The 13650-nt window shown below is 52.6% G+C and overlaps 6 protein-coding genes across 6 annotated transcripts; 3 read left to right on the plus strand and 3 right to left on the minus strand.

Moving 5' to 3' along the window:
* Positions 1–105: 105 nt before the first annotated feature.
* Positions 106–1575, minus strand: BJX68DRAFT_216661 (uncharacterized protein). The gene is made up of 2 exons (XM_071037828.1): positions 1431–1575; positions 106–1371 (listed from the first exon to the last, which is right to left on the minus strand). Exons 1-2 carry the CDS (start codon positions 1534–1536, stop codon positions 236–238), a joined length of 1242 nt encoding a protein of 413 aa, XP_070901994.1. The 5' UTR covers positions 1537–1575; the 3' UTR covers positions 106–235.
* Positions 1576–1962: 387 nt separating this feature from the next.
* Positions 1963–3202, plus strand: BJX68DRAFT_216668 (uncharacterized protein). The gene has a single exon (XM_071037829.1). The coding sequence runs from the start codon at positions 2145–2147 to the stop codon at positions 3150–3152; it is 1008 nt and encodes a 335-aa protein (XP_070901995.1). The 5' UTR covers positions 1963–2144; the 3' UTR covers positions 3153–3202.
* Positions 3203–3252: 50 nt separating this feature from the next.
* On the minus strand, positions 3253–5041 carry BJX68DRAFT_263947 (Zn(II)2Cys6 transcription factor domain-containing protein; the record flags this gene model as incomplete). Its single annotated transcript, XM_071044814.1, has 3 exons — positions 3253–3947; positions 3995–4266; positions 4314–5041. 3 exons carry the CDS (start codon positions 5039–5041, stop codon positions 3253–3255), a joined length of 1695 nt encoding a protein of 564 aa, XP_070901996.1.
* A 278-nt stretch (positions 5042–5319) lies between these two features.
* On the plus strand, positions 5320–7094 carry BJX68DRAFT_253560 (MFS general substrate transporter; the record flags this gene model as incomplete). The annotated part of the gene is made up of 4 exons (XM_071042730.1): positions 5320–5433; positions 5478–6393; positions 6463–6920; positions 6993–7094. 4 exons carry the CDS (start codon positions 5320–5322, stop codon positions 7092–7094), a joined length of 1590 nt encoding a protein of 529 aa, XP_070901997.1.
* A 1190-nt stretch (positions 7095–8284) lies between these two features.
* On the minus strand, positions 8285–11452 carry BJX68DRAFT_279966 (uncharacterized protein; the record flags this gene model as incomplete). Its single annotated transcript, XM_071048833.1, has 4 exons — positions 8285–9366; positions 9454–10013; positions 10203–11059; positions 11128–11452. The coding sequence occupies 4 exons, from the start codon at positions 11450–11452 to the stop codon at positions 8298–8300; spliced, it is 2811 nt and encodes a 936-aa protein (XP_070901998.1). The 3' UTR covers positions 8285–8297.
* Positions 11453–11732: 280 nt separating this feature from the next.
* BJX68DRAFT_230828 (5'-methylthioadenosine/S-adenosylhomocysteine nucleosidase family protein) lies at positions 11733–13224 on the plus strand. The gene is made up of 2 exons (XM_071039261.1): positions 11733–12845; positions 12894–13224. Exons 1-2 carry the CDS (start codon positions 11791–11793, stop codon positions 13192–13194), a joined length of 1356 nt encoding a protein of 451 aa, XP_070901999.1. The 5' UTR covers positions 11733–11790; the 3' UTR covers positions 13195–13224.
* Positions 13225–13650: the final 426 nt, after the last annotated feature.

Below are 13650 nucleotides of genomic sequence, written 5' to 3' on the forward strand. Positions count from 1 at the left end.
GAGATAAATGGCAGTGCGGAAATGGACTCTATTCTCAGGTAGTGCAAGACTGCAGACAACGGTCAGTGCTTTAGATATATCTTGAAGAAGGAAATTAGAATAAACGCTCTTCGCTGTCGAGTAAGAGTATACAATCCAAGGGCTAAATCTAAATCACGTTCATACAGCAAGGCTAAAAAAACAACTCGCAGCCACCGTGGCAGACACCAGGTTCTAGCAAATAGGAACCCACTCCCTACCCCCAAAGATCCCCGCTCTCCTTATCCAACAACAACTTCCACTTCTTCAAAAACCACGGCGCAATCTCCCAGCTCCCCACCTCCCACGGTTGCCCAGTCACGCTCCCACTCCCATTCCCTATTACCTTCGCCCCATCCCTTCCAGCCCCGGACCCAAGACAAAGCAGTCCCCCCTCAACAATATCACCCTTGAGCTCAAACATATCGACCAAATGCGGCAACGTAACCGACAGAATAATCGCCCTAGACCTCAATATGGGAATCGGAACAAGATCAAACAGCGGATGGTGCGGGATGAGGATTTGCGGGAGCGTTGGTTTCAAATGGGCGGGGAGAGCCGGATAGCACGATGTTACGGAAGATAGGAGCGTCGTTGGGTCGACAGATGCGGATGTCGTCTGTCTGTAGAAGGGGGAGCAGAGCGACATGCAGTTGTATGAGAAGAACTCTTCGATGGAGATTCCGAGCGCGGAGGCGTTGGAGAGGCACGCGGTTATGAGGTTTGTTTTGGGGGTTTGAAGGGCGTTTTTGTACGGGTTTGAGAGAAGCGTTGTTTGGGAGGAGGCTGTTGGGCGGAAGGCTTGTCGTTGGTGCTCATATTGCTGTTGTTGATTCTGCTGGTATGTAGCTCGTCTGGGAGTTGGGTATGTATAATTTGATGTCGAGGATGATGTACTTGAGAGAGAATCCTCTAAGCCTTCTGTATCCACTTCCTCTGCGGGGGTCGGCAAGAAGGCTTGATAGCTTGACCCGATCAGGAAATCGTCGACAACGAAACTCGAGCTCGAAGTGGTAGTTGGAGTTGGAAACAAGAGGTCTAGAAACCCTCCCCCACCGGAGAGACCACCCGCCGAACTCGCCCCGCCGATCGACTGCGTCTCTTGCAAGGTCCCACTAGAGGGTGTGGACACCGACAGGTCCGTACCGGCTATACTAGATACCGCAGTCAACCCCGAATACCCTTGTCTATAATCCTGCGCATCCCAGTCTAGAGCCTCAACGCTAGGAACATCGCGCTGGACATTTTGTGTAGAGGAGTAGGGTTGAAGCTGCTGGTATCGAGTCGACCCTCCCTTCCCCTTCTCTTGAAGTCCTGATCTAGCTTTCTGAATACGCTCCTTTTGTCGTTGTCCTGGTCAATCGTTAGCGGGACGCAGCGCATTGCCTGACGATCACGGGATAACAACATACGATAGGCCCGCTGCGCCTCCCGATTTTGCAGCTTCCTCGCTTCGGTGATAACCCGCTTCGGCCTCGCGGGCTTTGATTGTGGCTGGGGGCTCGGAGTCTGTAGCATAGCGGTTACCACTGGCTTACTACCACTGGTGTCATAGATCACGCACGGAAGCAGAGAGAAGAGAAAATCAGTGACGTTGGCTTACGCCGCGCCTTAATGTCGATGGCGGCTTGGGCGCCAAGCGTGAGTCCGCTAGTCCAGCTTGGCGGGTGAAAAAAAATGAAATTTGCAAAGCTCTTCCCTCCTCCAGCCAATAGAAGGGTATGAGTTGGAGAAAATAAATGAAAATTGGAGATGCGGAGCGGGCAAGCCGGCCAGATCCTGCCTAGTGCGGCACTTGCATGGCGCCAGAAATTTGCATTGGCTTATGAGTTTTCAGCCAATCAAAGCCCCGTACGCAATAAGCCAGATCGATCCGAGCGGGAATCTGATTATGGACGTGGGCCAATCGATGGACTCCGTGGTGTTGAGCATGAGATTGGCATTGTTGATCGTCTGTATAGGCGTCACGGTTGAGAGAGTATATAAACCTCGTCGATACCCCTCGAATCCTGGCCATCATCAAGCTCAGCAACCACAGCGGCAAAACATCACATTCTGATTCTCACACACGCAATCGTCCAACTGCCAAACAAACACCCACTCATTCTCAACCGATATCTCTCAAAATGCCGAAAACAATCGCAATCATCGGTGCAACCGGAAACCAAGGCTCCTCCGTCGCGCACACCTTCCTCCAGGACTTCACCTGGAACGTGCGCGCCATAACGCGAAACCCCTCCTCATCGAAAGCCCTCGCCCTCGCCGCAGCGGGCGCCGAACTCGTCCAAGCCGATCTCAACGACATTGCCTCCCTCGAAGCTGCCTTCCAAGGCGCGCACGCTATCTTTGTCAACACGGATTTCTGGGGGCCGTATCTTTCTGGTGCGACCGAGACTGGACAGACACATAGTAGCGACGATGCGTTCAACGAGGAGTTGAACCACGGAAAGAATGCGGCCATCGCAGCGTCGAGGGTTGCGACGCTCGAGCGATTCGTGTATTCAGCTCTGGGACCGATGAAGCGCGCTTCGAAGGGAAAGTACGCGCAGTCGTACCATTGGGACTCGAAGGCGAGTATCGTTGATTACATCGAGAGTGAGCACCCTGAGTTGTCGAAGAAGACGAGCATCATCTACATCGGCGTGTACGCGACGAATCCGCTCTTCATGCCTAAAGCGGATCCTGAAACGGGAGTTTACAAGTTCATCCTTCCCATGCGCGGCGAAAGCAAGATACCCATCATTGACACACCGAGCTCGACGGGTCCATTCGTGCGTGCGCTTGTTGAGACCGAGCCCGCAGGGACGAAGCTGCTCGCGTATGATAGTTACCTCACCATCAATGAAGTCGTCGACACGTGGGCCAAGGCGACGGGGAAGAAGGCGGAGCTGGCGACTGTGACGGCGGAGTATATGCATGAGCAGTTTGGGATTCCGTGGGAGGTGCTGCAGGCGCCGCTGTGGATTGACGAGGTCGGGTATATGGGTGGGATCGACAATTGGATTGGGGCGGCGGACCTGAAAGTTCGGCCACGGACGAAGACGTTTGGGGAGTGGCTGGCTGGTAGGGATTGGGAAGGAATTCTGGACGGCGGTAATAAGGAGCTAGACAGTGTTAAGGAGCCATCTGCCTGATTTTCTTTGTTTCTTTTTCTTGTTTTTATTCAGCAGTGTGCTTTGCGCTTCTTGTTTTCCCTTATCTCAACGAGGCAACATTTAATGGGGGGAGTGTTCTTTATATAGGGTTCCCAAAGTCCATGAAACTCAGATCATTGTCCATTCCAGGTCCGAACCATGTAAAGTTGTGGAGCATCTGCTGCCATAGGTTGGAATCCATATCATCCGGCACAGCGAATAGAGTATCGATCGATGCAGCCTGCATTTCTGACGGCGTTGGAGGGTCTTTTCGCTCGTCCTGATGCTCACACAACTCCCTGAAGCATCGCGCAATTGGGACGGACGGCGCTTTATGTACAGCAGAACCAGACTGCTTCCTCGGCGAATGAAAGAGACTAGGCGCATCAGACCCCGCCCTCTCTAGCCACGACAACATCTTCTCCTGTACAGCAACAGAATTATGCCAAACGTCGTCCCCGATACTCAAAGCCTGGACCTTTGCCTTTATACCTAGTGATGCAGTGCGAATCGTCGGATAATCCACGCCAAATATGCGTCCCTCGGCAGGAGGAAATAGCAAACTCAGTTTCGCGAGGATAAGCAAACAGTACCAGATGGTGCCATATGCAGAGGACGGAAGGCAGACGGCGACGGATGGGGGGATAGCCAGGAACATGTCGATGATAGTATGGGCTGATTTTGTGAGGACACTCAGTTGATTCGCGTCGCGGAGGCTGAACACGTCGCTCGTTCGCCGGAGGGCGTGGCCGAGGACAAGGGCGGGTAATCCACCGAGCTCGAAACGTAGAGACCCTGCTATGCTTAGATTCATCTTTGTGAAGGGTGAGTAGGGAACATACAGTCATTTTCTGAAGTAGGAGATGATAAGAGAGAGTCTGTTTCCGATTGCTGTTGAGAGATCCGGTCGAAGATTCGTTTCCAGGTTTCGAAACAATCTGCTTCCTGCTTATCATCAAGAAGAAGGTCGCTTTCCCTCGATAAGGACCGAACATCAAGGTATACTTTGAGCTGCGCGTCCGTCGGATACTCGGCCTTTTGCGCCAGGGATTCGGCGCAGTGTTCGATCCACTTCGTATGCCGCATGTACAGTTGACGGCGGAATATCGATGACCTAGACTTATATTAGCACTGACTAAACTGTATAGTACCGTGACCTACTTTGAGCACTGGTAATAACATCCCAGCAGCGCCCTCTGCCCAGCAGCAGATTGCACCTGCCCGCCCCCACCCGCCTGCTCAGGCTCTTTATCCTCTGCGGGAATCGGCTGCATTCTGAAGCTCTCTTCTCTGTCAAGCCCAAGGTCCACGACAATCATAGTTGCGATCGGGAGCAGCATGTACATGTGCGTATGGTACGTCCGCCAATGGTAGTGTTGCCAGGCGATGTGCACGAGCAGTCCCTGGAGCAGGTCCATGTTCCGCTCAATGCCAACGATCACGCGTGATGCGATCTCCTTGCGCACGATAAGCTCGAGTGAGTCTTGCAGTGGCGGATTGTCTTCGAGACATGCGGTTAGGATGCAGAGCAGGAGGAATGGTGATTCTTGGCGCAGTGTTGCGAGGTCTGTTGTCTCTGGGATGATGACGAAGGGGAATTGGGGCATCTTGTGTTTTCGATACCTTTCAAGCAGCTCTTCTGCAAGCTGAAGAGTGATGTGCTCGTGGAATATGGTTTCTTCCTCGCGATTTAGTGATGAGATCGATGGAGTCGGTGTTTGTGGTGGCTTGGACGCACTGTTGCCACGCACATCTTTGGGGAAAACACAGGTCGGGTGGCCGAGTCGGATGCAGCGCTGGCACTGTCTTGTGTCGGTCAGAACACACTTGACCTTGAGCTGAACGCATCTTGTGCAAGCGTATCGACGAGGTGGTTGTCTGCGATGCATGGTTGATGGATGGTTGACGAAGGGAGACGGAGCAACACAGACGGAGACAAAGTCGGAATCGGAATCGGAGTCGGAGTCGGAGTCAAATGGGTGAAAATCAGCCCTACTTGACCTGCTATAAAACCAGACAAGCTCAACATCAATTGTAGCTCTTGACCAAGTGTATTCGCTCTTTTCAACCTTTTGCTCGTTTATTCTCTTCATTCTGCGGTGCCGCACGAAATCTCATCATGGACGCAAAGGACGCAAACACACCTGCTGCCGGAACACCGAGTGAAATGCCTCAGGAACCGCCAAACCAGCACCTCTCCGGTATCAAGTTGTACAGCATCATGTCTGCAATCATGCTCGCGGTCTTCCTCATTTCGCTAGATGTTTCGATTATCTCGACCGTAAGCTACCGCCAATTCTAAACTTGCACATACTCATTTTTCAGGCAATTCCTGCTATAACCAGTGCCTTCCACGCAACAAGCGACATAGGCTGGTACGCCGCCGCCTACCCCCTGACAATATGCAGTCTGCAGCCTCTCGCCGGCAAGATCTCGACTATCTTCCCTCTTCGAACGGCATACCTATCCTTCTTTGCAATCTTCCTCCTGGGCTCACTCCTCTGCGGCGTCGCCAACTCCTCAACAATGTTCATTGTCGGACGAGCAATCGCTGGTGTTGGAGGCTCAGGCGTGGTATCTGGCGGATTATCCGTGATTGCAATCGTGACTCCCATTGAGCAGCGTCCACTCTTCACAGGCCTCATCGTCTCGGTTTTCTCTATCGGAACTGTCGTCGCCCCGCTCATCGGCGGCGCGTTCACAAGCCATGCGACCTGGCGGTGGTGCTTCCTCATCAACCTCCCCACCGGCGCAATGACAGTCATAACCCTCGTTCTCTTCTTCCATCCACCAAAGTCCAGGCCCAACACTGACATCGCCTCAGCACCACAGTCACTCCTCCAAAAGCTCAACTCCCTGGACCTTCCAGGCTGCGCCATCTTCGTCCCTTCGATCGTGATGTTTTTCCTCGCCCTGCAATGGGGAGGGTCCGAATACCCCTGGTCTTCGGCGACAATTATTGGTCTGTTTATCGGCTTCGGACTATCCATCGCTCTCTTCATCTCGTGGGAAATATACCGCGGTGACACCGCCATGATTCCGTTTAAACTGCTAAAGGGACGCTCAATTGCACTGAGTATTTGCTTCGCGCTCCTCGTTATGGGTGGGTACATCGTGCCCGTATACTATCTTCCCGAATGGTTCCAGATTGTGCGAGGAGCCAGTCCGATGCGGAGCGGGGTTATGCTGCTGCCATCAGTGCTCACGCAGGTTTTTGGGGCGATGGTCTCCGGGGTTCTTGGTGAGTCCTTCCATTTAGACAGTTCGACTCAATAATCACGCGAGTGTTGGAGCTAATTAATTGAAAAAGCAAAACATATCAACTACTACAACCCCTGGTTCCTCCTCGGCTCAACCCTCGTCTGCGCAGCCAACGGTCTCTACACGACGTTCACATCCTCCTCGCCGGACAGCCACTGGATCGGCTTCCAAATCCTGCAGGGCCTCGGCACAGGCTTTGCGGGTCAGATGGGTCTGCTCACTGTGCAAAACGAGCTTAAGACTCGTCCAGCCGTTATCCCTGTGGGAATCGCAACGGTCCTCTTCGGTCAGTACTTTGGGACATCGGTTATCCAGACTATTGCTGGAACGAGCTTCCATAATAGCCTGGTCGACGGATTGGAGAGCAAGGCTGGTCTGAATGAAACTGGTGTCACCATCTTGCTCGAGGCCGGGACATTAAATGTCCGTGAGAGGGCGAGGGACCTTTGGCCCGAGAGAGTTGGCGATGTCCTCGGGGCTTATAATGAGGCTATTACGACCGTCTTTGTGAGTTGTTCCCCTTCTGGTGCTTGGAACACCTTTTTTATGGTCATCTGCTGACTAGTCCTGGTGGCCTAGTATCTGTCTGTTGCTGCGTGTGCCCTGGCCTTTGTTTTGGCAATGGGTATCAAGTGGAATCCAATTGCAGATCCTAAGGGGATTCTCAGTTCGCGTTGTTGAAGAGCAGTAAGACCGAAGATACTGAGGCTGGGGAAGAGAAGTCGGAGACTTAAGCTGGGATCTCGACGGAGGATTTGGGGTGGCGCAAGGTTAGTATGGGGCATTTGAGGGTGTCTATAACATGCAGGTAATTTGTTCGAATGCCGGGTGTGAGCGACTCTGACGCTTCCTGAAAAGCCTCTACAACCGGGATATTATTTTTCATTCGCAAAGAGGGATCATTTTGTGCATCGATTCATCAAGACTGGTTCGTTATCCCGACTGACCATATAGTATGGTGCGCTCTCTAGATCTGGTTTCTCAATGGGGAGCTTTCTTCTGGCACAGGCTCTGGATCTATATAATTTGGCGTCTGATACCTCTGCCATTTTCTGGATAATTTATAGAAAATTTTCTTTACCTATATGTACTACGAAGAACTAGAGGAGCTGACTAGGTCAGGTTGATTCGTTTTGACTGTGACTCCTTTGTAAGTATGGCAGCCCACACTCACACTCAGGCAAAGCTAGTTGCGCGGGCCAAGGCTCCTCTGCATCTCGCAATCAAGCCTCAAGTCATCATCCTGTCAGAGCAGAGCTTTAGCTTGCTGCTGGTGTCGAATTTCTAGGAAGTTATCAGTCACTGGAGGCTACATGTGATTGCCAAGCGAGACTAGAACTTTTCATTGCCCTTTCCTTTCTACCATCTTGGGCTGTTGAGGGGCCGGGCGAGCATTCGGGAGTTTAGGGGAGGCGGATAGCGAGGAGCACTGGGAGAAGTATAACCGTGCCGTATTCGTCGTAGTTAATGCGTATTGTCACCTATACTCCTTGACCCTCTCCTCGCAGAACACCCATAACCCCTCCCCCTCCCGCCCCGCCATCTTAGACTGTCTTCATCGCCTTCACCAAATCCTCCTTCAAGGTATCGTGGATCCGGCCCTAGGGTACAACATAACACCCATTCCTCTCAACAGAAATATCCCCACTCAACACCGCATAGAGCTCCGTATACGCTGCAAGCTTCGGGCTATACAGCAGTGGATAATGAGAGAATTGAGAAACCGTTGTCATCGTTACTGCAGGACGACGATTCGAGGATAATGGATGAGAAGAAGCCAGGGAAAAGTGTCTGGAATCAGTGCGAGTTGGACTGACGCAACCCGCGAAGAGATAAGGATCCTGGCCAGCCCGTTGGAGGCACAGGAGACGCACCCGACATAGATCAGTAAATGAAGAGGGCCCTTTGGGCAGGGGACTTCAGAATATCACTCTGCTCGACGACGCAAGTCCAGCAAAACTCTTTATGCGTAGGCAGAAGGAAGCACTTGAAACCCTTCGAGTGCGCGATACTCACGGCGGTCAAGCGTGCCATCCACGATGACCCCGAGCGGAGCACCATTGGCTTCTCTGCAGGGCTCAGAAGCTCCTCCCAACAGTCAATAGAGACAAAGCCGACCTCACACGATTGGACAGAGTGATCGTGAGAACAGGATTTGGTGTAAATTCCCAGTGTGCCAAGATTCGGCGATTCTTTCAGAGACTTGAGAATATTCAGGTCAGCGACCCAGTCCGCCCCGTCGTACATGGAAATGCGTGTTTCGAGATTATAAGCCTCCATGCCTTTGAAAGCAGAAGGCCCACGGACTCTGAGGGGACCCTCCCAGCCGGTGAACGACATGTGTAGCGATGAGCCTTCGAACATGCCTCTGCCTGAGCTTCCGTCGAATGGATGGTGATTCACAACCTGCCATTTTTCGACGTCGTGCTCTCTGATCCAGGGCTCTTCAGGTGCGAAAAGAAGAGCGATACCGGGCTTTCCCACATTGCCAATGACGTGCGCAACAGCGCAAGAAGGCAGTCCGTCTGGAGGTATGGGATCATTTAGAATTCGCTGGGCAATGAAAAGCGAGTTCCCACTCGAGATAGCCATGACCGGGTCCATTTCCTCGGTACCCACACTCACCGTACCAGACTCAAACTGTAGAACGGAGGCAAACACTTGTTCGCGTGATAGAGGACAAGGGTATATTAATTTGGTGAAGTGTCCAACACGAGCCTGCGACCCGGCCATCATCTCCTGGACTGGTATATCTTTGACCACGCTTTCCGTCCATGCCCAAAACCAAGGTGATTCCTTTATGATATTCATAGAAATTGTCAAATGGGAAAGTTGACGCTTGTAGTGGTCAATGATCCGACCAAGAGCCAATAGTGAGAAGTGGTGGTTGGGGCGATGGGTCTTCAGAGTGTGTTTCATACGCTTGGTCACCTGTACCAAATCAAGCGCGCGACTCGTAACGAGGTCACAAACAATCGTGAGAGGAACTGTAATGTCACGCAATTCGACATCATGTGCGTTGGTGTCATGTCATCGATACAAGGCAGCCTCGTCGCGTATCCCGATAACTAGATCCCATACGATTGTTCTCGGTTGCTTTTCGTCACCCTCGACGTCGTCTTCTTTGACAAAGTCCTCGAAGACCACATAGTCGGGTTGATCATCTTCCGGTTGCATTGATGCGAGACCATAATATTCCATCGAAACAGGAACGTCGTTTGGGGGATCTGTTTTCGAAGGTAAGAAAATCCAATGTTCTCCTTTGGGAGGAACTGGGTCGCAAGTGACTTCAGCAACATCAGACTCAAATTCAGTCCTATCTCTCTTTCGGCCGGCGGAGAGGGATTCAGGCAATAGCGACGCGTACCCCATCGTGCCGTCTGGTTGGACGAAACGTATAATGAAGGCTTCAGGCTCTAGGCGTTGTTGATTGAAGAGAGCAGGAAGCAGCTCCACTTTACCGAAAGGGTTTTGGATGGCCTGGACGAGGAATAGAGGATCAGTGACGCCAAAGAACGGAAACTGGGAGTTCTCCACGTTCCCGATCCAACCCTTGGCGCCGTTTGCACCATATCGTATAAGCTGTAACGCGAGCTTTCGCTCTTCTGGATCGTCAGAGAGCAAGAGTTCAACACCCCCTATAAGGGGAAACAGCAAATGCAGTGCATCGAGAAAGTCGCCGAGTTGCGGTTCTTACGCGGGGTTCATAAAAGAAACCTGGTGGAGATCCTGCTCCAAGGCTTCGGTGGAGCTTGAATTCCAGTCGTTCCAGCTGAAGTATTTGGAGACAAGCGACTTTGGTTCCAAGTTCCACTTAGTTGCAAGGCCGCGAAGCTCATCCTGATATGCGTTGTAGCTGAACAGCCACAGCGATTTGATGATCGCGGCTGCTGTCGATAGCGTATCTAGAGAGTCCAATGACGCACCGAGTATTAAAGCTTGTAAGCCAGTGAAGGAGATTTTGGAATCGTGCAAAGACGATCGCTTGCGCTGAACAGGACGGTAGTACCGAAGGTGAGCTAAGGGTAGCGACCAGTAGACACCGTCCTGATTTCCATGCGGGTCTTCCTGATATGCAATGGATAGAGTTGCGATACCGCCATGGGCGACCAGGGGATCCAGCTGGGGCTTGTCTTGTGCCTTTGGTCCTAAAATCACCAGGTCCGGATATACATGCCAGGAGGTGAGACCGAGAAGCACTCCACCGTCGAGAATCCGCTGAGGCTTACCAAGGATCAGATTATCGAGAGTCGATAAGGCGCTGCAGAAGTTAAGCATAACACTGTCGTACAGGGTCCCTCCGCCAGAAGCTGATAAGCAGGCTCCGTGTGGGGTAACTTGTGTTTGAATGGCAACCGAGAGGTTGTTGGCAATCAATTCGATTTGCTTTTGCTGCATCCTATGAGAACTGCTATCGGCGATTTGAAGCCATGCACGGGCGCTCGCATCCCAGCTCTGAATAGTCGACCATTCGACGTCATAAATGGCTGCGTGTTGAGCGAAGAGACTGCTCGCTTTTCCGTTTTCAGGTGCGTTATCCTTGATCTTCTGCCGTCGCGTGTCGATGATTTCAGCCCAAATGGCGGTCGCTTCTTGAGCAGACCAGATACGAGCCAGCATGCAGGCCAAGAGATGCATCAAGAGCGCTGAAGTACCGATGTTTGCGCGGCCCAGATGCTCGTGCTATCGACCCCAAGGTGAGGGCCAAAGATACCGTCCACGATGCTTTTTGGAGCATTTCGGGTAGCATCAATTTCACAGGCAATTTCACTCGCTCGAGTCCCATACGCCTTGAGGAGGGCAGGCACGGTGGGAAGAATCTCCTCGAAAAGAAATCCCAGTCGTCGCGCGAAGATGTTGAAGGAGCCTTTCTCGGCGACCTGGCGTCGCTGCTTCGAAAGACGCTCACCAAGAGGAAGTAATTCAGCAGGAATTTCGTATTTGACAAGGGCAAAGTCTGCGTTGGCTTGAAGAAGAGAGAAGTTGGCCTCTGCGACGGCGTGCACCGCTGAAGCCGCGACCCGCTGGATGGAACCCATCTTCGCCTGGGCGAAGAAAGAAGCAGCTGACAGCCCAGCGGCGATAAGCACAGTTCATATCCTGTCTCATGTCGTTTTTGAAGGCACAAAGTGACACCAAATATGCAAGAAAAACCTAGACCTGCTACTGCGCCCGGTGGTGAAACTGTTCTCCGCCAGTCAATTTGGGTGATTCGAGCCGAGGAGCGCAGCACCACGTGGACCAATCATGGAGAGGAGTTGGCGCCAGGCATTTTCGCACTCAGCCTTACTGTCGCGCTCTTTCGTTGCACAGGACCCCGCGCAAAGTGCGACGCCTGATCTTCGACAAAGCTGATCTCCTCTGCGTCGAAACCAAGATGGACCCCAGATGGTTGGCTGATAGTAACCATGAACCCGAAAATAGGGGGGCATTCTCCCCACGGCGAGTGAATTCCGAGCCCAGACGGAAGAGGCACACGGATTACACGATTGGATGGATATGCGCGCTGCCGGTGGAAGTGGCGGCGTCCAAAGCGATGCTCGAGCAGTATCACCCCCCGCTACCCCAGGGTGGAAACGATCACAATGTATACACCCTTGGCGAGCTGTACGGCCATAACATCGTCATTGCCTGTCTTCCATCGGGCGTTTACGGCATCTCGTCCGCCTCGACTGTCGCTGTCCAAATGCTGAATACTTTCCCTGGTATCCGATTCAGTCTCATGGTCGGCGTCGGCGGTGGGGTACCGGGGCAGTTCACGGCCGACGTCCGACTAGGCGATGTCGTTGTCAGTAAGCCGACGAGCACCTTTGGTGGGGTTGTTCAGTATGACATCGGCAAGGCCCTGGGCAACCAGCGCTTTCAACGTACCGGCGTTTTGAATAGACCTCCATCGATCCTTCTTGCCGCCATCTCGAGACTGGAAGCAGATCACATGCTGAACCAGAGCAGGATACCGAGTGAGCTTGAGGCCATGTTGGAGAAGTATCCAAGCATGGATGCCTTCTCACATCCGGGCTCGGAACACGATGTTCTGTTTGAGCCGGCTTACCAGCACGTCAACCCAAACGATAAGACATGTCGCAACTGCGATGCGCAACACCAGGTTCGTCGCAGAGCACGGCGATCGGGATCTCCTCGAATCCATTATGGCCTGATCGCATCAGGAAGCCAAGTTATACGAGACGCGCCCACGCGTGACATGATCGCACAAGAACTCGGTGGGGAGGTTCTCTGTTTCGAGATGGAAGCTGCAGGATTGATGGGTGATTTTCCCTGCCTGGTCATTCGTGGGATTTGTGACTATGCCGACTCGCATAAGAATAAGCAGTGGCAACCTTATGCAGCGGCTGTGGCGGCAGCTTATGCGAAGGAGCTCCTCTCGGTCATACCAGTGACGCAAGTCGTGAATGTCCCGGATGCACGAGACAGGTAAGTCAAACCTCTCCTGGTATCGGATAAGCCGCTAATAATGCTAAGGTACAGTACCGATTCTCGGGACTTCACTAGGATGCCAGAATATCAGGACCGGCAGCAAATACCGCCCTGGAAATCAGCTTGGGAAACTCAAGAGCCTGAGCAGACAGCGGGGACACCAGAGACCGAGACCATGTCTACCGGAGGATTTGCGTTGTTCGCATTATTGGGGTGTCCAGAGTGCAAAATTGTCGACCATCCGTCAGGGGAACAGATGTGGATTTGTTGCTCGTGCGGTGACGGGCCAAAATCGATGGCACATGACGTTGAGTGTGCTAGGTGTGGCCATCGTATGCGTTCTTAGACCAGAATCTCAAATAAAACTTTTGTGCAGTCCGTAAAGGTACCAGTAGGACCTTGCCTTCCGCGTTGAAGGGCTAAGAGCATAATCACTGATCCAAAGCTGACTGGACAGAGCAAACGCGAGCTCATCGGAGTTACCGATGGTACCTTGCAGACGTCATGAGCGCCACGTCTTGACCTAACGGCGGCACACAGCTGCAGCAGGCTAGACACAGGCTTGGACGACACTCCCACGCTGTCGGCTGTGTCGGAGGACATATTCCCAAATGAAGCAATGCCTCCACTCCTAACTCAAGGAACCCCCACCAAGGTAAGGACTCCGACGGGGCATCCGACAAGCCTAGCGAGAAATCCAACACTCCTCTGAGGCTCGACATATAGGGTTCAGCTGCAGCCTTCGAAGTTCATTTCCGTCCTCGCATGACCGACGGGTCCATCATCTCGTATGGTTGCAGCA

Source organism: Aspergillus pseudodeflectus, assembly GCF_044049435.1.
Source record: "Aspergillus pseudodeflectus strain CBS 756.74 chromosome Unknown BJX68scaffold_9, whole genome shotgun sequence".
Lineage (NCBI taxonomy): Eukaryota > Fungi > Ascomycota > Eurotiomycetes > Eurotiales > Aspergillaceae > Aspergillus > Aspergillus pseudodeflectus.